Source organism: Haliaeetus leucocephalus, unplaced genomic scaffold (assembly GCF_000737465.1).
Source record: "Haliaeetus leucocephalus isolate CR32 unplaced genomic scaffold, Haliaeetus_leucocephalus-4.0 Scaffold0, whole genome shotgun sequence".
NCBI lineage: Eukaryota > Metazoa > Chordata > Aves > Accipitriformes > Accipitridae > Haliaeetus > Haliaeetus leucocephalus.
The window spans coordinates 2261436-2280886 of NW_010972436.1; the positions used below are offsets into that span (position 1 = coordinate 2261436).

Below are 19451 nucleotides of genomic sequence, written 5' to 3' on the forward strand. Positions count from 1 at the left end.
ATGCAGCCATTCTCCCTCCCAGCTCTGCTCAGTAAAGACTTCTCACTGGGCTCTAGTGAGGATTTCCCTGCAGCCACCATATGGTTTGAGAGCTTTACTTACTCCAGACAACGGCAGACATGCAGGAAAATGGCCCTGTGCTGTCAGCCAGGTCTGCAAGAGCAGCAGCCAGTCCCACAGGTTTGCCCTGAGGGCTTTAGCTCAGGTGCTCAGCACCATCCTTGGCACTGGTTCCCTTATGCTTCATGTGGTGCCAGCCAGTGGTTTTTGCTGGGCCTTTCTAACACAAAGTTTCTGGAGAGTGAATGTCTGCTACAGGAGTTGAAAATGTTCCCGAAATCCCTTGAAGCTGGTTCTCTGGGTCACATCCACTCACTCATCTCTTTCTATTTTCTGACTTAGCACTGAAGCGTCTTCAGGTTGGCTCTCCAGGGAGGAGCTGGGGCAGGACCTAGGTTTACCTCATTGCTAACTCAGGAGGACCTGGGAAGGTCATCAGATTTTTCGTGGGTGACCTCTCATGGTTACAAGGTTGGTATTGGGCTATACCAGCCCCAGTGACAAAGGAAACTGAAGAAGCCAACTACCAGAGGCATCTGGGAAGGAAAGCGAGCTAGAAAATGGAAGATGTGGTGAAGAACATCCTAACCCATTGAGTGCTGAGATCCTCTACATGTCCCAGTGCACGAGCAGCAAGAATGAGGGTGAGCGAGTCCTTCTCATCAGGAGACCTCCCTTTCCTCGTGAAAGACCCCACATTTGCCTTCAGGAGCAATTCAGCACGTCGGAGGAAGCAGAGCCTGCTTGTCTTGGCAAGACCCCACAGAGATGGACGTGTTGTGACGAGCCCATCCCGAGGGTGCAAAAGTCCTAAGAAGGTTCAAACTGGGATCCACTGTCCAGAAGCACAGTATTTTCCCTGGACCTGATGTCCTCCATCCTTGGGACACCCCTGACCTCCTGCATCCCTTTCCCCACCCGACAGACTCAGATCTGAATTAGGATGCCCTTTTGGCAACGTCTTGACCCCGGGGTCCTGGGCCAACTTGTTGCACAGTGGGATCCCCATGAGATTCTGTGACAGGGACTGGGGACTCATTTGGCACATGGGGAGCACCAGACCCCACAGGAGCAACCGTGCTAGCAGGGGAAAGAAGGGGGATCCCAGTCCAGGGGTGAACACCTATCTACCCAAACCCCCCCAGACCGCAAATCCCCCCAGGGTTGAATCCTCCAGCACCATCTCTGGGGCGGCCACGCCGCCGAGACCAGCCCAACGCCGGCGGCTCTCGTGAAGAAGCCGGCATCGGGGGAAAGCGGGGAACGTGCCGGCAGCTGAGGTGGGGTGGGGGGCTGCCCGCGTCCCCTCCCCGCCGTCCCCCAACCGTATTCTGGCTCTGAGGACTGCTTGGCTCCACCTTCCGCCCTTCCCTCCCCCGGTGCTAAGCAGCAAAGCCAGCTAGAGACATCCAGCTGGGGTATTAGTAAAAACCAAGCCTCCCTCTAGGAATGGCACTTGCCTGAGAGCCTCCCCGTGCCGTGCGCCCCGACGCTGCCGGGGCTGGGAGGGAGAACAGGGGGGCTATTGGGATACAAATCGCAGCCCTCGCAGGATCCGCTCAGCACACCGGCCAGCAACGTAAGTTTTTCCTACCTGAGCTCGCTCGCCTGTGCACATGCTTTTTTTTCCCCCTTTACTTTCTCTTACTTTTTTTGCGATTTCCCCAGCAAGGGTCTGTGTCACCCTCTGAAACTGGAGGGATAGCAGCCCTTGGTCTGCGCTGGCTGTTTTTCAGCTAAGTCAGAGGCATGCTTTTCTATCACTTCTTTTTTTTCTCTTTAAATTTCTTTCTTCTTTTTTTTTTTTTTTATTTCTGGATGGGGGGGATAGAGAGGCCTTTATTTTTAGAGTGTTTCTTTCTCCAAGGGGGGAACTGCTGCATGGTGGCAGGGACTTTTAGAGGTGACTGCAGGCAGAAGGACAGAGGAGGAGTGTGTGGGGCAGGCAACCCAAAGCCTTGGCTTGTCTCAAAGTTAAACTTGGTCTGTGTTTGTATCTGTGTGTATATATATATATATGTGTGTGTGTGAATGTGAATATGTACATGCATACGTAGACAGGCGTGTGTTTGGGGATGCAATGCGGATGTATTTTAAGTCTTTGGTTTACGAGCAGCGAGAGGAGGGTGAGGGATGGGGTGTCCCCACAGAGGCACTTTCCCACAGCCGGGATCGGGGTCTCTGGGTGCAGGTCCAGGGCCCTGGGCTGGTTCCCTGCCCGGTGGTGCCGTCTGCTCAGCTTCCCCCAGTAACCGGGATAGAGATCTCTTCTGGTTTATCGATATGGTGCCAGCGCACCCCCTCGCACGCCTCCCCCTGAGCACCGCGCTGGCATTTCACCGCATGTCTTCGAAAGAAAGGCGCACTTCCCCACCCAAGTTTTGGGGCCATCCCCCCCATCCCGCTCCCTTTGGGGAGCTGCGCCCGGGCAGGACGGTCCATGTCACTCTCCTTTCAGGTCCCCAACCCCCCTTATCCCTCTTGCCGTAGGCCCCTCCACACATCAGCTCCAGACGACGGCAGAGATAGGGAGTGATATCTCAATTAATCAGGGGCCCCGACCCATCCCCACCCCCATCGATCACGGGTTTTGTGGTGTGCATGGCAATTGCTTTGCTTGCGCTTTTATTGAGCGGCCCCTGTCTCGTGGTCAGCTCTTCAGAAACCTTGGAGTCCCTTTCAGATTTGGTGGTTGCTTCTCCTTTTCTCTCTTTTCCCCCTCTCTTTCCTTTCTTTCCTTTGTTTTTCTCTCCTCCCTCCCCTCCCCAGTGAGAAGAAGGACACCAAGAAGGAAGAGAGAGAGGGCTCAAGAGCAACAATGGCTGACGACCAAGACCTTTCGGAGGTGGAGATGAGCCCGGTGGGCTCTGAAGACCACCACTGCCTCTCGCCAGGACCCTCTATGGCATCGGACAACTCCCCGCACCTCACCGGCTCCGGGAATGGGGAGATGGGGAAGGTCAAGAAGGAACAGCAAGACTCGGAGGCTGACGACGACAAGTTCCCGGTGTGCATCCGTGAGGCCGTCAGCCAGGTGCTGAGTGGCTACGACTGGACCCTGGTACCCATGCCCGTCCGGGTCAATGGAAGTAACAAGAGCAAACCCCACGTCAAGCGGCCCATGAACGCCTTCATGGTCTGGGCACAGGCTGCCCGGAGGAAATTGGCTGACCAGTACCCACACCTCCACAACGCTGAGCTCAGTAAGACCTTGGGGAAGCTCTGGAGGTAAGAGCGGGCAGGCGGAGGGGGAGCACGAGGGCTGAGGTCCAGAGGTGTCCTGGAGAGGACTGTGTGGTCACGTGGAAGGATGGAGACTTAGCGGGATGGAAGGGGTGTCCCTCGAGGGGACTTTCTTCCCCGTGGGGAGCCCCCTCGCAGGAGGCACAGTCAGTGACTGGGGCAAGAGCGGTGGTCGGACGTAGTGAAGGGCTTCCGCAGCAGAGCTCGCCTCCATCCTGGGCGGCAGCCCTTTCTACGTTTCCCATTAACTTCCTCTGTTGTTCCCGACCGGGACACTCTCGTCCTGGTCCTCACCTGCCTGACTGCCAGGGGAGATCTTGTTTTATTGGCTCACCCTCTCTGTTGGGCCAAGATGTGCACTAGCAGGAACTGGGCTGAGCCCCATCCAGCTTAACTCACTGGTGGGTGCTTCAAGCCTGTTTGAACTCAGGTCCCAATGCCAACATGGGTTATTTTCCGCACAGTGCCGCAGAGCAAGCGGGAAACCAAGTTACGGCCGAGGAGGAAGGTCAGGGGAAGGGACCCAGGCGGCCAGAGCCCCGCACCCATCCTTCCCAGGACGGTCCCAGTTTTGGCAGGCCATGCAGGTGCAGCGAGATGGACAAGGAGAGCCCCTGCTAGAAAGGGGGGCTGAGGCTTAGCAGAAAGGACGAGACCTGCAACAGTCCCAGCCTTAGCAAGCTCTCTTGCAACATGCTGGCTCAAACCAGCCCCAACTCTTTTTGCACCCAGAGAGATAGCCTCCCTTCTCGCCAGCACACACACGCTCGTCCTTCTGGCCCCACCAGTTTGTTGCAACCATTTTCATTTTGGCTTTGTGCAGATCCCTGGGTCCTTTACGTACCTTCCCCAACCCGCTCCTCCTTCCTCTGGCAGACCGACATGCTGCCCCAGTTAATCGCAGCCAGCCTGTGGGTGCGCAGAAAGTGCCTGAGCCAGCTGTGTCAGGCTGGCCGTGCCACTTCTTTCCCATCTGACGGTCTCTGCCGATAACCCCATCAACCTGTTACAAACACTTTCTGCCACAAGTCCCCAGCACCGTCCCCCCACTCACCTTTTACACCAACCAACGCAAAGCAAGGCTCATGCAAACGGGCCCTCTCTTTCTCTCTCCTGCCCTAACGGCATTTCGTGGAGGAAGCCCTCAACCTTGGGTGGGCCAAGAAACATTTTTCCAAGCAGAAGCAAAACACATCCCGTCCAGCAGCTGATGCCGAGGTCTCCTCCTGGCTTCAAACCTCCTTGCTCGCAAGGAACCGAGCCCTTAGGCACTAGCTTCTCCCTCTGCTATGTCAGCCCATCTACCCCGACCCATCAGTGTCCAGTGTAACCCCAGCAAAGAGATTTCTCTGGGAAGGTGAAGGCAGGGCGTGATTGTGGATGTCTCACCTGATGCTCTTTCCTGCTTTGTTCCCCGCTGCCATCCCTTCCCTTTACCACAGCACTTGCTCCCCCCTGGGACTCTGCTGCCAGCCTCTGGATTGTAAAGCTGTGCTGGAAGGGGTGCGCATGTGGGGGAAACCCACCTTTTTTGTTCCCAAAGTGTTATTTCAAGGTATCGTTCCTTTATTGCAAAATATTGCCAGATTTTAAAGCAACGGTCTCCCTCCAGACACTGCATTTTCCTTGAAAATACAGCAGAGCAGGGAAACCCTCCATACTTACCACATTCAGAGCACAGGGAGATACAGCCCCGTGGCCACATTCACGCATCCGAGTGTCTCCCTGCTCCCAAGGCACGGCTCCCGCCGTTGGCCGCATGGGACTCGGAGTGGGGGGATGCTGCCGCTGGACGATGGGCACCGTGCAGCCAGGGAGAATGGGTCACCAGAGAAGCTCACAGGATCAGGCCTGGGGTTGTTGCGTGCTGCTGGGTTTGCCACCCAGCTTCTTTGCTTGAACACATCTCTCCGAGTGTCCCTAGTGCAGGCTGCGGCTCTCCAAGCCGTGTCAGCCCCTACAGGGACTGTACAGCAGAGTAAGCTGGGTTAGGGGTGCAGTCGGTGTCTGGCCTGGGTAGGACCACATGTGTGTCTTTTTGTGAGGCTGGGGGGGGGGAAATATCAGCCCACAAAACTCCAGGGGAGGTGGCCCAAAGGTTAGCAGGATAGTAGCCTGAGCCTCCCCTTCCAGCCACTGTACGGTTGGGTCTTCCTCCACTGAGTTTCCTACTGCCCCCATCTAAGCCGTCCCCAAGGTACAGCTCCTACATGTCGGTACAACTGCGAGCAGTCGGGTTTTGCTCTGGATGGCTTAGTCTCAAATATTTGACGAGGGTCCCTACAAAGGGCCCTGGCCATTTGCGTATCTGCACCCTTACAAGGTGGCCACCCAAACGCTACAGCCTACATCGCTAGTCGCTTTGGAAAATGTGGGTGACTTTTGTTTCCACATGGGCTGCTCTGAGCTTGTACAGGTAAAGGGCACGTCAGGCAGAGAGAGACGAGTGCTGGTGAGCACGGAGACTGCCTGCAGACCACCATTAAACCAAACACGTCCCCAGCGATTGGCGCTGGGTGGGGACGGCAGAGGCTGGGAAATCTTGAAAGGCATCTAGCAGATTCAACAATAACCCCAGTGCCGTCCCACATGCTCCTTTGCAAAAGTGGGCTGCAATGGCCTGGGCTTTTTTTTTTTTAAGCCTGGTGGTTGCTCCGGCTCTGTGCTACCACCATGTCCTCCATGGGTCCCAGCGCTCGTTGGGAAGGGCTGCAGGACATGCCCCGATGGCCACACTACCCGCCTGGCCCCAAGTACGGTGCTGAGGGGGGCTTATGGCCCCATCCACCTCCCTCCGTCTGTACCCACTTAGGGTGCAGTCGATGAACCGAATGTACTGGAAAGGAGGAATGGAGTGTTTCTGTGTTTGACGGTCATGAAATCGCACCTTGGCTGCTTTCTTGCCATGGGGTGGGACAGGGAGCAGCTCTCAAATGGAGGCCAGCTGCTGAAAATGTCGGCATGACTCTCAGCCAAAATGCCAGCCAGCACCACCTCCGGGGTCAAAAACAAGCGAGGCATGGGAAGAAGGGGAGGAAGGCTCGGCAGGGAGGAGCGAGGGGACCCGACGGATGGATCTTTGCATGGGGGTGGCAGCACCCAGGGAATAGGGTCATGCCCACAAAATCCGGGACCGTGGACATGTAGCAGAGCTCGCCTGGCAGCTTTCTGCTCCCTTGCCTTGCATCAGCCCCGATGCCCAACCCTATCACCGCACTGACTCATCGGCAGCTGAGTCCCGGCACAGGATCAGGCCTCTGGCCGCCGACCCAGTCGCCCAGCACGCAGCGCGGTGCAATGCCAAGCGACAGCAGGGGAGGCTGCAAGAGGCGAGCAGGAAGATTTTAGCCCTTCTTTCTCCCCCCCCCCGGAGCGGAGCGCTGGGTGCTTGCCCCTCTCCCCTGGCTCGGGGGGTGAGCATTCGGTGTCGGGGAGGGTGGCGAGGGCTCGGTTAAGCCCCATGAAGGGCTTTGCTCTGTGATCCATAACTTCTCTGCCCGTGCAAGATTCCTTTGCATTATGGCCTGGGGAGTGTGGGGGGGCAGGAGGGGGAGGGCAGGAAGCAAGTGAAATCCAAATCCCCCCAAATCTCCTGGCCTTTGCCTGCTCGCACCAGTTTCACTTTGCTAAAGCCGATTTGAGCTCTGATCCCAGCGGGAGGGAGGAGGGAGCAGGCAGCTTTGGAAAGGAGAAGGCAAAGACGCGGGGAGTGGACTTGCTGCTGTCCTGCTGGTGGCACTGCCCATGGGCTGCTGTCAAGGGGAGAGGAGGTGAGGCACTCAGGCATAGCTCAGAGGGCAGGGATCTGACCCCTGCATAGCCTTGAGTGGCTCTGGTTCACGCCATCCACGAGATGGATCTGGGAGGCTGAGGGGCCCACATAGAAAGAGACCTTTCATTCCCAACCGCAGCATCTTATTAACTTTAGCACCATCTGGGCTGGGAGTGCAGGGACGCCGGAGCCTGGCTGCCTTGTAGTGAAGTGCCCTGGGTTGCAAGGCTGCAGGTTTTGCCTCTACTCTCCATCTCCTGTGGAGATGGGGCGTTTTGCAAGGATGAAGGTTTTGCCAAGGCAAGGTCGCCTCCCAGTCCACGATGCCTACAAGGGTTAGCCATGCCATCCCTTTGGACCCCTTGGAAGTCCATGTGGAGCAGCACAGGCTGAGGGATTAGACCCCTCCAGGATGTGTGAGCATGGTGTACGGTGGTGGGAGGGAGACAGGAAAGCTGGTGTTGGATTCACAGTGGCTCAGTTGCTTTAATCTCCGGGATTAAGGCAGTGGAGGAATGTGGTGTGCGGCCGCGACCTGCTCGGGCTGCCTGGAGTGAACCCAGGTCAGCACCGTAACAGGCTCCAGCCCGTGCCATACACCTTCTGGCTGCCAGCCGAGGGGATGCACAAGGAGCAGGGGTAAAAGGGGTGCTTAGGAACTGACCTGTTACTTGCTGGCAACCCCTTTGATCCCCAGCAGATTTATCTGTGTGCTCTTTGAGCCGTGCCTTCTCTTCATCTTCAGTTTTTCAGGCCAGTTCAGGCCTTTGTATCTTCCTCAGTGCCTACCGCTTAACAGCCTAACAGCCTAGCATTTTAGAGCTAAGGGATTCGGAGGTACCAAGGTGCTGGCACAGCCTCATCGCTAGGTAGTTCTTTTGTTGGGGAGAAGAAGTCATGGACGTCTCATAAATGGAGTATTTTTTGCCCTTTGGGAGCCCTGCCATTCCTAACGGCTGCTGGAGTTGCAAGTCATGCAAAGACTGGTCCCTTCTGAGACCACTGGTTTCTGGTTGGAAGCAGGATGACTGTGAGTCACAAGAATATTTGAGGGGAAAAATCATAAAATGAAACTGAAGTGCTTCCAGCCGAGATGCTGCTAAAGGCTTGAGTAATGAGGCTGATCTCATCTTCAGATGCTCTGAGCCATCCTGCCCGCACACTGCACCATTTCCTCAGAGAGCCTATCTTAACTAGAGCAGCCCATGATCTGGCAGGAATACAGAGAAGGAGCTTACACTTCTGCAGTGCCTTTCATCCAGAGACCAAAGCTCATCTATTTCTACAAGGCTAGCAATGTAGCAGCTAAATTTTTTACAACTGCTTGGCTAAGTTCAAGAAGGGCTGGTCCTTTGTGCTTCAGCCTTTTGCATTATCCATGTCTAAGGTGAGCAGGAGCCCCAGGAACAGCAGAATACACTGCTTCCCCCTGTTCCAAATTTTCTTTAATTCCCTTCTAGGATATTGTAAGATGCAAACTCCACGCAGCAACATGGGTACTGTGGAGCCAACACCAATTGCTGACACTTGTGCTCAATAGAGCTCCAAACCTGGAGCAGAGCCTGTGGAAGGGTGGGAGGTTAAACTGGAATAAATACAGTCTGGGGAAGAGCAAGAGACATGTGGGAGGCAGCACTACAGGTAGCAAGGGTGTGCCACACTGCTTTAGTCTGAAGGATGATCCCAACTGCCCTCAATCTGCCCAAAGTCTTTGAAAGCAGCTTGTCCAGCCTTATTTTACACGGCTATGAAAGACTGTGCTTTGCCTTTGGACAATGTAAGAGAGCGTTGAACTTACTGAGGTGAGACACATCACACAGCCAGGGAAGGGGGACCCAGCGCTGGCACTAAACAATGTCAGGGCTTAATAATTAATGAGGAGGAGGAAAACATTGCTGTCTCCACTGAAACACTTCCAAGCTCTCCCTGTTGTTCTGGGAAATACCCTCAATGGGACAACACCCTGACATCTGGATTTACATGCTGTGTCCCACGATGCTGTGTATAGGTGGTTTTTTTCTGACATACCTGCCCTTCTCCTTCCCCTCTTCTCTCCTTTACCACCTTGGCCTCTGCAGGCTGTTGAACGAAAGCGACAAGCGGCCCTTTATCGAAGAGGCGGAGAGGCTGAGGATGCAGCACAAGAAGGACCATCCCGATTACAAGTACCAGCCCCGCCGGCGGAAAAACGGCAAGGCCACGCAGGGCGAGGGCGAAGGCCAGGTGGAGGGGGAGGCTGGCGGGGCTGCCGCCATCCAAGCCCACTACAAGAATGCCCACCTGGATCACAGGCATCCCGGCGAAGGGTCGCCCATGTCTGACGGTCATCCGGAACACTCCTCAGGTGAGTGCCAGGTCTCCGTGAACCTACTGACAGGTTACAGCCAACTCGGAGGCTCAAAAAAGACAAGTCATCACGGTGAAAGCCTTAGCGATGTGGCTCACACCTTGCCTGTGACCCAACTCTGCTGGAGCCAGCAGTGTAAGGACATGCCCGAGTTTCACGGGCACTTGCATTCCTCTGGTCAGGCAAGGTATTGTTGCACCCTCCCTCTTTTACCACAAGATGATATAAAAAGGTTTGGTTTTGGCTGGCTATTTCTCTCTCCCTCCACTGAAGTCTCCAGCCAAACAGCTGCTGGCATACTGGGAGGAGCAGAGCTGGGCTGTGTAAAGCCAGGCATAAAGCATTAACTCACTTCTTCTCTCTTTTTCCTCCTCAAAATGTTTTTCACGTTGCAGGTCAGAGCCACGGGCCCCCCACACCTCCTACCACCCCTAAGACGGAGCTGCAGGCAGGCAAAGCCGACTCCAAGCGAGAAGGGCGTTCCTTGGGGGAAGGGGGAAAGCCACACATTGACTTTGGCAACGTGGACATCGGGGAGATCAGCCACGAAGTGATGTCCAACATGGAGACCTTTGACGTCAATGAATTCGACCAATACCTGCCGCCCAACGGACACGCCGGCCACCCAGGCCATGTTGGGGGCTACGCGGCAGCGGCAGCTGCTGGCTACGGCCTCGGGAGCGCCCTGGCTGCGGCCAGCGGACACTCTGCCTGGATCTCCAAGCAGCATGGAGTCTCCTTGTCCACTGCCACCTCATCGGTGGTAGACTCCAAGGCCCAGGTGAAAACGGAGGGGTCCGCCCCTGGAGGTCATTACACCGACCAGCCCTCCACCTCCCAGATAGCGTACACGTCCCTGAGTCTGCCCCACTACGGTTCGGCCTTCCCCTCCATCTCCAGGCCGCAGTTTGACTACCCGGACCACCAGCCCTCGGGACCCTACTACAGCCATTCCACCCAAGCCTCCGGCCTCTACTCTGCCTTCTCCTATATGGGACCTTCCCAACGTCCCCTTTACACTGCCATCTCTGACCCTGCACCCTCTGTGCCACAGTCCCACAGCCCCACACATTGGGAACAGCCCGTGTATACGACTCTCTCCAGACCGTAGGGAATGGGGAACGGTGACCGAAGCAGCGACGGAAAGGCTCCGAAGAATCAGCACAGGCAGAAGAGCCTCCGAACTCCGAGGTCACTCAGTGCCATCCAGCCACCAGAACCCACTGAGTATACAGAAGTGCCTTTCTTGACCCCGGCTATCGCTGGCTCACCCGCCTAGAGGAAGGTTTTTCGTCCTTTCGCCCTTTACCAATTTCACGCAGGCCACGCGACTGGCTTGCGACACCTTATTGGCCTTCTAGATGAGGAGGATTCTAGACATGGAGTGACTGGTCCGTGGTGGGTTTCGTTGTGCGCACCCTGGACTGTACGATGAGAGAGACCGTCCTTTCCTTCCCCTCCCCAAACTGCTCCAGGGAGTTAGCAAGTGTTTCCAACAGGCCGCAATGGCCAACACTTTGTCACCTGCTGCGGGTGAAAGGTGGTTGCTCAGCCTTGGTGAACATGTTATGGGAGGAGTAGTAGGGAGGATGGCACGGCTGGCTTCCTTGCGATCAGCGTCGTGCAGCAGTCCTGCCTAAGATTCACACATGCATGAATCTTGAACCCCGTTGGAAGACCAACCTACGCTTGCTTCCCTGCTGATTCCCACAGCTGCATCCTAGCTTTTCTCCCCGCCTCTCCTCTCCATCCTGTCTCTGCTTAAACCCACACTCTTTCCTGCACAGAGATTTTAAGGCTCGCCTGAACAACACATAGGACTCAGGAACCGCATTGTTGGTCTTAGTGTTACTCATATCACAGCCTGTGTGCACATGCGTATTCATGTATGGAGGTGCAAGAGAGGTGGGGAAGGGCCAATGAATCATTAAGGTGCTGTGGGTGAATCCTCCTGTCTTACAGTTACTCTATATTGTTCATTTATGTCTGGCATTTCTGGCATCTCAGTCTTTTCTAATCTCTTCAGTATCCCAAACAACCTCGGAGCAAACTTGGCCCTTGCTCTTCCATTTCTGACTGTGCCTGCCTGAAACGAAGAGGCACCAAGAAAGCTACTATGCACTTGACAACACCCCAAGTTGAACCCAATACTCTCTTTGAAGCCCCACTCCAAACTGAGGCTGATGGGGTGTGCACCCCTGCTTGTTTGTTCATCATGTCTTCCAGTCAGTCAACACCTCCCCTCCTACCTACGCTGAGGACGGAAAGATACTCCAGTGGCTTTACGCGAGGTAGATACGCAGCCAATCTTGGATGAGTGTAAAGAAAAAAAGCCTATTTAGGTGCAAAGGAATTTGTTTTCCCCCTTGGGTTTCAAACTGGAAGCGACCAGCTCTCACAGTCAGATCAACCTCCTTTTTTCAGCCCAACACCTGAGGACAGACTGCTTACTTCTCCTTTGTCACCTCCAGGATTGGGGTGGTTTGTCACGCCAGGGAGTGAACTGGCAAAAAAGTTGCTGCAGGAAAAGATGACCCCTGGCAACTGATCACAGAGACGTGTTGTGGGACCTTCCAATGGATATTCCAGTCTAGAAAGACAAAATACTTTGACCAAACATGGACTTGATCGGTGCCGCTGTATCCCTCTGCTGATACGACTGTCAGATGCCCTTCCTGCCTCCCTTAGCTATGGATGACTTATCCTTGTGGTGTCCGAAAAGACCATGTAGAATGTTTGCTCCGTGTACGCATGTAACCTCTTCCAGCCCTGTCCCCTTATTTATGCAAGTAGCACCTTCCGCCCCCACCTCCCTTTCCCCAGTCTCTATGCTGTCCTAGCACCATTAACTCTGCATTAAACATATGGAATAATAAACTTAAAAGTTTCATTTTCATGTGTCTGGGTTTTTTTGACCTCTTTCCTGCAAGTCTCTGTTTTTTTTCCCCCAGGAAGTGTATGATGGGTCACACCACCACCACACAGATCCCGTGCACAGCCTTCCTCTGCCTGTCATGAACAGGACACAGGCAGAACTCTGACTGGCTTACCTGACTCCTTCACAGAGATGAAACTCATCTTCTGTTCCCACCCCAGCTGCAGTCATTTCTTCAGCAAGAAATGTAGTAACACTGACTTCTGTCCTCCAGCTAAGATTCAGCATGTGCAATTAAGAGCACCATTTTGCACGTGCTTCACCCAAGAATTTCTTAGTGTGATTGTTAATGCTCTCCAGAATAGGAACGTGGGGTTTCTAGTCTTGGTTCCTCATCACCAGGTGGCAGATGATGTACCTTCAAAAAAAAACTTCCCCACATACACAAACTTACATATTTTGGAAGCAACCATTAGTCTCTCTGTAGAAACTCTCCCCCCCCGGACCTCTTGCTTTCCACAAGCAAGAACCTAAATACAAACACTCACACACAGACAGTATATTCGAGAATAGATGTATACACCTTCTTACTTGTTGAAGAAGACATCCTGGGTGCAGTCAGGTCCTGGGAGGCTATCTCAAGATGTTTGGAAAGAAGATGTACAGCAGGTATCGGTCTGCTTAAGAACATCTCTCAAGGCCAATGCTAGCAAGGTAGGATCCCAGTTAACACAGAGACTCCACAACAATTACAAATTGATTCCACAGGGTTTCAAGGCTGATGCATGTGATCGATCCAGTGAGTTTGTGTTCACCAAACGCTTTATGGGTGAGTAGCATAAGCAGGATGTCTAGGAACTGTGGAACACGTTCAAAGCTTTTTAAAACTCACAGCACTATTTGGATGAAGTCCGGTATAGGGCCAAGAGCATCATCAGCAGAATGGCTTAATGGATCTAACAGTGGTGATGCCAGCTGAAGAGCTCCATGCAAAGTAGCACTGTGGTCATTCACTGGAGAGGAGGAGAATCACTACCCCAAATTACAGGCTGTGGGAAGAGTCCAGAAGGGAACTATGCACTGCTGAGCAGCTCAGGAGCGTGTGTGGGGAAGAAGGGAAGCCATGGTGGAGTTAGGGGTAGGAGAGCTGATCACAGGGGTGGAAGAGAGAAGGGACATGGTGCGGGCGAACAGAAGAGCGGGAGAAGAAAGTTCTTAACCACACACAACTACCCTTCTCCAGCTCTTCAAAAAGCAAATTAAGAAAGTGAGTGGGCTCTGCCTCAACCATTCTCTAGGGGAAGGGGATGCCTCCTCTCATCTAGGAGGGTCCTCACAACAGAGACAGGACTGAGAATGTCGCTGGTAACAGAGGGGTTAACCACTCGTCCTGCAGCCTAGCAGGAGCTGGCCCGGCATCCTTCCCTATCCCTTTAATCGTATCTGATACAGATGCAAGGCTGGGGAGGGGAGGCGGGTAGGGAACAAAGAAGCCATTTAAAAAAATAAAAAAAAAAGGACAAGAAAACGACCCCCGCCTCCATGGCGGACGCCAAAACGATTGCACAAAGGCACCATTTCAGGGCTGAAATTTCACCGCACCAACGTGATTAAAGGATTCCATGGAGGGTGGGGGGAGAAGGCTGAAGGCCACAGTGCTGCAAATTAACCTTTTCTTAGTAAGGATGGCCTGGACCAGGAAGCGTTTGTGTTCCTCACAGTCAACCCCCTTCCCACACCTGCAAGTGCCTCCACATTCCCTTTGACCTGTCATTTCGCCCAGCGACCCCATTCAGCTCTTGCATTATCACCTCCAAAACCAGCCCCTCCTGTACACACCAACAGAGGAAGGATGGACCGGTGCTTTTACAGGGAGCAGTAAGAGAATGACATTCATGGTTGGTTATATGAGCCGAGTTCTCAGGCAGGTGGATATAAACTCCCTTTGGGACATGGATGCTCATGTGCAGGCACCGACCACACATACAGCATGGGGAATGCACACTTTATATATAAGCACGAGCTTTAACACAAACTAGTTAGAAATACTCTTCCTGGACTTAGTGTAAAGAGAAAAATTAACGTAAAGCAGAACCCACAGGTTAGGTGCACCTTCCCCCTTCTTTTCTTCAGAAAAAAGACAATAAAAATTCCGAGAGCACTTTTTAATAACATAATTGAGAAAGACTCGGTGTGTTCTGCCCAAAAGCTCAGATCTTCCTCATACAGAGCAAGAACCTTGGAGCACACAGATCAAGAAATGAAAACTTGGTAGTGGCTAGCTGGAAGCCCTTGCAGATTGTAATGCATCCCCCCAACTCCTGACTTGAGCATGTAACCTCCCCGCGCATCTGAGGTGAGAGTGCAGGTAGCTGAAGGGGACAAATGACTGATCTTTCATCACGCTACAGATTACAGGACTCTAGGATTTAACTACTGTTGTGCCACCATAAGAATCACCAGAGTACGTACAACTGAGATGGCTGGAGAGCACCCACACCCCCAGCACCATCAGTTCCACCGCATGTCAGAGAACAGCTGTACGAGTAACAAGCGCAGCGACAACCTACAACTGCCGAGCTGGTGGGACAGTAAGTGGCGACTGCGCTTCTTCCGGCTGGGGCAGTGCCACTGAAAGGGGATCCCCACTTCTGATAAGCAGCAGGAGCAGGGAAACAATAGGTGATTTGATGAGAGCTGCTCTACGATACTCCTGAGAAGCCCCATAGCCAGCCCCAGCCAGAGAGGAAATTGGGGGTTTCCACAGCAACCTGCTCAGGGCACAAAGGCCCGACTGTCTAGGGGGAAGCAATGGAGGTGTCTCAGCGCTCCCGTTTTAAGAAGGGACAGGGGTGGAGGGCCGGAGTCTTTCTGAAGCCAAAGTACCTGCAAGAGTGTTTTTGTACAGCAGGAGTTTAATTGGCTATCGGTCCTACAACCAGGGAGGAGCTGTGCTGGAGGAGGTAGTTACTGCAGTCTTTAGCCTAGGTAAAAGGTAGGGCATTCACAGGTGAAAAAAAGCTGCAAGAAAAGCATGGCATTTGGCTCCCTAACCTTACCAATACAGCCCATGACACAGAAAGAAAGAATAATGATGAAGCTGGTAGAGAGAAGTAAGAAATTCTCTTGGGCATGTAGGACTGAGATGAAAGAGAAGGTGGGAGGAAAAAAAAACAAACCCAAACACATTTAACTTAAAATGGGGAGGTTTATAATTTATGTACACAAATATAAACAAAAATAGAAACATCTCTGGAGAAGGAAAGAACCAAAACAATGGCTGGAGGCAGATCAGTCTGTGATAATTAACTCATCCACACCCCAGTCTTCATAGCTCCCATCTGGTAGGTAACGACGGATGATTATGGGGATCTTGCGTGCTCTGAAGGGAGGACAGAAAGGTGAACAGAAATGCCAGAGCCTTCACTATGCCACTTCAGCAGGCAATGGGAACTGAAGTGCTTAGCGGCTTTGGTAAGCTCATCAGGTTTAACTAAGAGATCTGTGTAGCACCAGTGATTTGGTATTACATGGTAGAGGGAAGTCCCAACAACCTGCTCTCTTTCGTAGGTGCAAAGCAATGAGCACCCTTAGACTTAGAACAACCAACGACCTACAGAGGGTCAGGCCTCTGTTGCTACTGCAGGAATTGAGCCCTGTGACCTGAAGCCGCTATGAGACAACACCAAGCATCTAACACAGATAAAGGGAAAAAAAAAAATAAATCAAGGGACTTGAAGAACAAATCCACTTCTTGTTTGATGGAAGATTTTTCCCCACAAGACACTACAGAAGTGGCAGAGTTCTGAGAACCTTCAAGACAAACTGGTATTTACAGAGTATATTGCACCCTGAGAGCATCAGTTACATTTTAAGGATACATGAAATAGGGCCTATTCAGGTACCAAAACCTGGTACAGCTGGGGTGGAGCACAGCATCTGCTAACAGTGCTTCCAATTAGAAAGCAAGAAAACGCTGAACACAATTTAACTTAATGGAAGTAGATTTAAGTCAGCAGCATGTAATCAGGCAGTCTGGAATCTAACCAGGGCATCAGGTTTCAACCGTATCAGACTTGAAAAGTAATACAACTTCTTTAATGATCACATTCAGGGCCATTGTTTTTCCAGTAGCAAAATAGCTCCCTCATGCCAAGAATTACAACCAAATTTTGGCACAGAAGAGGATGCCACTATACTTTGTCACACCCTGACTTACTTTCTAGAGCTCATGCTCAGACAGTGACCAGAAGCAATTCAGTCTGAGCTTGGAGATCTGAGAGGAACGTGACCTAAGGAGCTTTTGGCAACAATAAAGGGAGCTGTAATAGATATAAAATCTGCAAGAGCAACAGCAATGCACTGAGAAACTTGGGGAGCAGAGGGACAATTCAGTTCAAGAACAGGGATTTAATCAGTCACGGAGTCCAGTTGCTCTGCTTGAAGGATACCTGCATGTGATCTAGGTCACCGACTGTGCAGGCAAACTGTGGGCCAGCAGGGAGCTCTGCTGTGGAAAGGGGGGCCTGTAAGTGGTCATCCAAAAGCTGCCTCTGCTACAGTCAGAAAGGATTTATCTTTCTGTAAGCAGGGGACAGGCCCCCTTGCAAGCACAGTAAGCCAAGCGTGCAAGGGTGCAGGAAAAGAACATTCTTAATAGAGTCTCCACACCATCAGCCTGACCCTTATTTTACTTTTTGCCAGCACTTCATATGAACACTGGTCTGTTCAGATGGCTGCTTCGAATCAATTCCATTCAGGAAATTAAACCAATTGCAGAAAGATGAGGACCTTGGGTTCTCATCATAGAAATAAAGAACACTTGGACTCCAAAGTAAAACAGGTCAGAGCACTCCTAATCATCAGTACTTTGTATGAGCAACTAGGATGGGAGAGAGCAGCTGTGGAGAAGTCCCTACGTGAAAAAAAGGGAAGGCAACTGTAGTGCTCACTGTTGTCAGGGGAAGACAAGTTGTGTTGGAATAAGCTGCTAAATGCTGGGACAAGGAGAGGACTGCTGGCTTTATGGAAATCAATACGCTCACCTGCCAAAGCCTGGGACTTACTTGAGTTCTTTCATGGCAATCAGCAAGGGGTCCGTCTCTCCTTCCAACTCCACCATCACAGGGGCACACATCCTGGGACAGAACATCAACAATCATTTGAGTGAATGCACAGAGAAGGAAAAAGAACAGCTAAGCACGTGCCTACCTATTCACCTGCACAACGGCCAGTGAAGTAGGAGGGTGGGACACTACCTTGGCAAATCTGATTTGCTCTCTTATGCACTTCAGGAAGAAAATTCCCCTCAAGTGGTTCCAGACTGAGCTTTTACTTGCATGTTCTTCTTGCCCCATCCTTCAGCCTCTGCTGACCAGCTGGTGCTCAAGGGCTGGCTACACCCTCCTAGTCACCCTCTGCTGTACTTCAATGTGAGGAAAAGAGTGGTTCTAAAATTAATCCAATGAAGAGGGTGGAAATGCTGTAAAATGAGCATGCCTCCCACAACTCCAACACACCTCTTGCGTTCCAATTTGCTCACACCTTCCAGGCTTTGTTTGGGGGGAGGAGAGGGGCTGGATTTACAATGCACTCTACCTCTAGGAATTAAAAATTAAGCATTTTGCAGTGAGTTGTAACAGCAGAGCAAACATGGGTGACATCTGCCCATTAGACAGTGGCAGCAAAGAAAGTTCATGTTACACGTGGATAAGGCCACTGGGGGCTGCTGCTGGCCTAGGTTCAGCACTGAAGGCAGAATCTGTAGGTGAAGCAAAACCAGGCGCCAGAGTGTTTTGGATTAAAGGCCTGGCACGGGTCCATCTCATCTCCCCCATTTTTCTGGCCTTCCACCAGTTGACAGAAGTGCACAAAATAGCTTCACAGAGTGAAGACTGTGCAAAGAATAGCTTGGCAAAGCGATGATTAAGGAAAGATCTGATCACCACCTACGAGCTTCTAAATGATGTAGAGGAGAGACATCATTTTAAGGGTGGATATAACCAAGATGAAAGTCATAGATGTGCTTTCAGACAAACCTTGATGCAGCCTAATAATCTCGCTCATAAGGCAGGTTTTCAAAAAGCACAGAACTTTTTGACATGTATTATTAAAACAAGTCTAGACAGGCAAATGGATGAAGTTGAGAGCAGCCAGCCATTCTTAAAATAGAATTTAAGTGTTATTACCTATTATAAATCAGGCCTTCCTATTCCAAATACTTGAAAAAACTTACAGCTTGCCACAATGCAACTGCACTTAAAACAGATTTTGGGTTGGTTACTCCAGTCCCACTTCCTACAGCCCTGTGGTATCAACTGAAGATGTCCTGGAGCACCCACCCCTCCCTCCGACACTGGCTTTTACAAACCGGTTCTCAGCTTTCCAGCCCATGTTGGCTCCCTTATGAAAGACAGAAACCAGGATCAGCTTGCTACATCCCCTACTCATTTCGCCTGCGACCTAGGAAAGGTCCACTGCAGCTCCTGAATACTCCCCTCTCTAGGCACAAGCACCACAGCCTCAGCCAAGGCAAGAGCCAAGAGACTTCACAGGCAACGAAGAGCAACACAGTCCTGTGCTTCAGTGCTGACCAAGATGGTGATCTGCAAGCGGAGCAGTCGTTTAAGGGATTACATGAGATCCAGGAGTTTTTAAGGAAGGAGGAAAGCAGCTTTCAGCGGGAAGGGAGGAGAAGCTGTGGTGACGCTTGGGATACGGAGTGAAATACTCACGCTATCTGGAGGGCACGAGTGCCCAGGACTCTGGCTCGCTCGTATTTGGTCATGTAGGGGGTAGTGATCCGCTTCTGGTTCGCCTGCTGCCGCTCTCCCGAGGGAAGGATTTCCACGTTCTCCTGTCCCTCCTGGGGAAAGCAGACCAGTGCTGCACCTCAGCTGCGCCCACCACCGAGGCCTCACGCTGCTGGCTGAGCCCCCCGAGGCCTCCCTAGCCCCAACCACCGCCTAACCAGGCCTCGCCCGGGCCGGCCGACGCGGTGGACCCGCGGGGGCACCCACCTCCTCCGCGTTCTCCAGGTCCTCCAGGCCTTCATCCTCCTCCACATCATCGAAGTCGTCCCCGTCAAAGCTGCAGGAGGAAAACGGACGTCGAACACCGAGCCGGGCCCCCCCCGACCCGACGCCCGTCCCCCC

The 19451-nt window shown here is 52.6% G+C and overlaps 2 protein-coding genes across 2 annotated transcripts in view; one reads left to right on the forward strand and one right to left on the reverse strand.

The window, feature by feature from the left end:
• Positions 1 to 2878: 2878 nt before the first annotated feature.
• On the forward strand, positions 2879 to 10533 carry SOX10 (SRY (sex determining region Y)-box 10). The gene is made up of 3 exons (XM_010568769.1): positions 2879 to 3288; positions 9154 to 9419; positions 9818 to 10533. Exons 1-3 carry the CDS (start codon positions 2879 to 2881, stop codon positions 10531 to 10533), a joined length of 1392 nt encoding a protein of 463 aa, XP_010567071.1.
• A 4935-nt stretch (positions 10534 to 15468) lies between these two features.
• Positions 15469 to 19451, reverse strand: part of POLR2F (polymerase (RNA) II (DNA directed) polypeptide F) — a 4079-nt gene continuing 96 nt past the window's right edge. The window contains exons 2-5 of the mRNA XM_010568885.1: positions 19317 to 19386; positions 19032 to 19162; positions 17364 to 17435; positions 15469 to 15679 (exon numbers count right to left, since the gene is read on the reverse strand). Of these exons, the coding sequence (XP_010567187.1) occupies positions 15589 to 15679; positions 17364 to 17435; positions 19032 to 19162; positions 19317 to 19386 (364 nt within the window). The 3' untranslated portion in view covers positions 15469 to 15588. The remainder of the gene's footprint in view (positions 15680 to 17363; positions 17436 to 19031; positions 19163 to 19316; positions 19387 to 19451) is intronic.

Coding starts and splice junctions, on each gene's coding strand:
- SOX10 (XM_010568769.1), top strand. CDS start 2,879: ATGGCTGACGACCAAGACCTTTCGGAGGTGGAGATGAGCCCGGTGGGC. Junction 3,289..9,153: donor ACCTTGGGGAAGCTCTGGAG/GTAAGAGCGGGC, acceptor TGGCCTCTGCAG/GCTGTTGAACGAAAGCGACA. Junction 9,420..9,817: donor TCATCCGGAACACTCCTCAG/GTGAGTGCCAGG, acceptor TTCACGTTGCAG/GTCAGAGCCACGGGCCCCCC.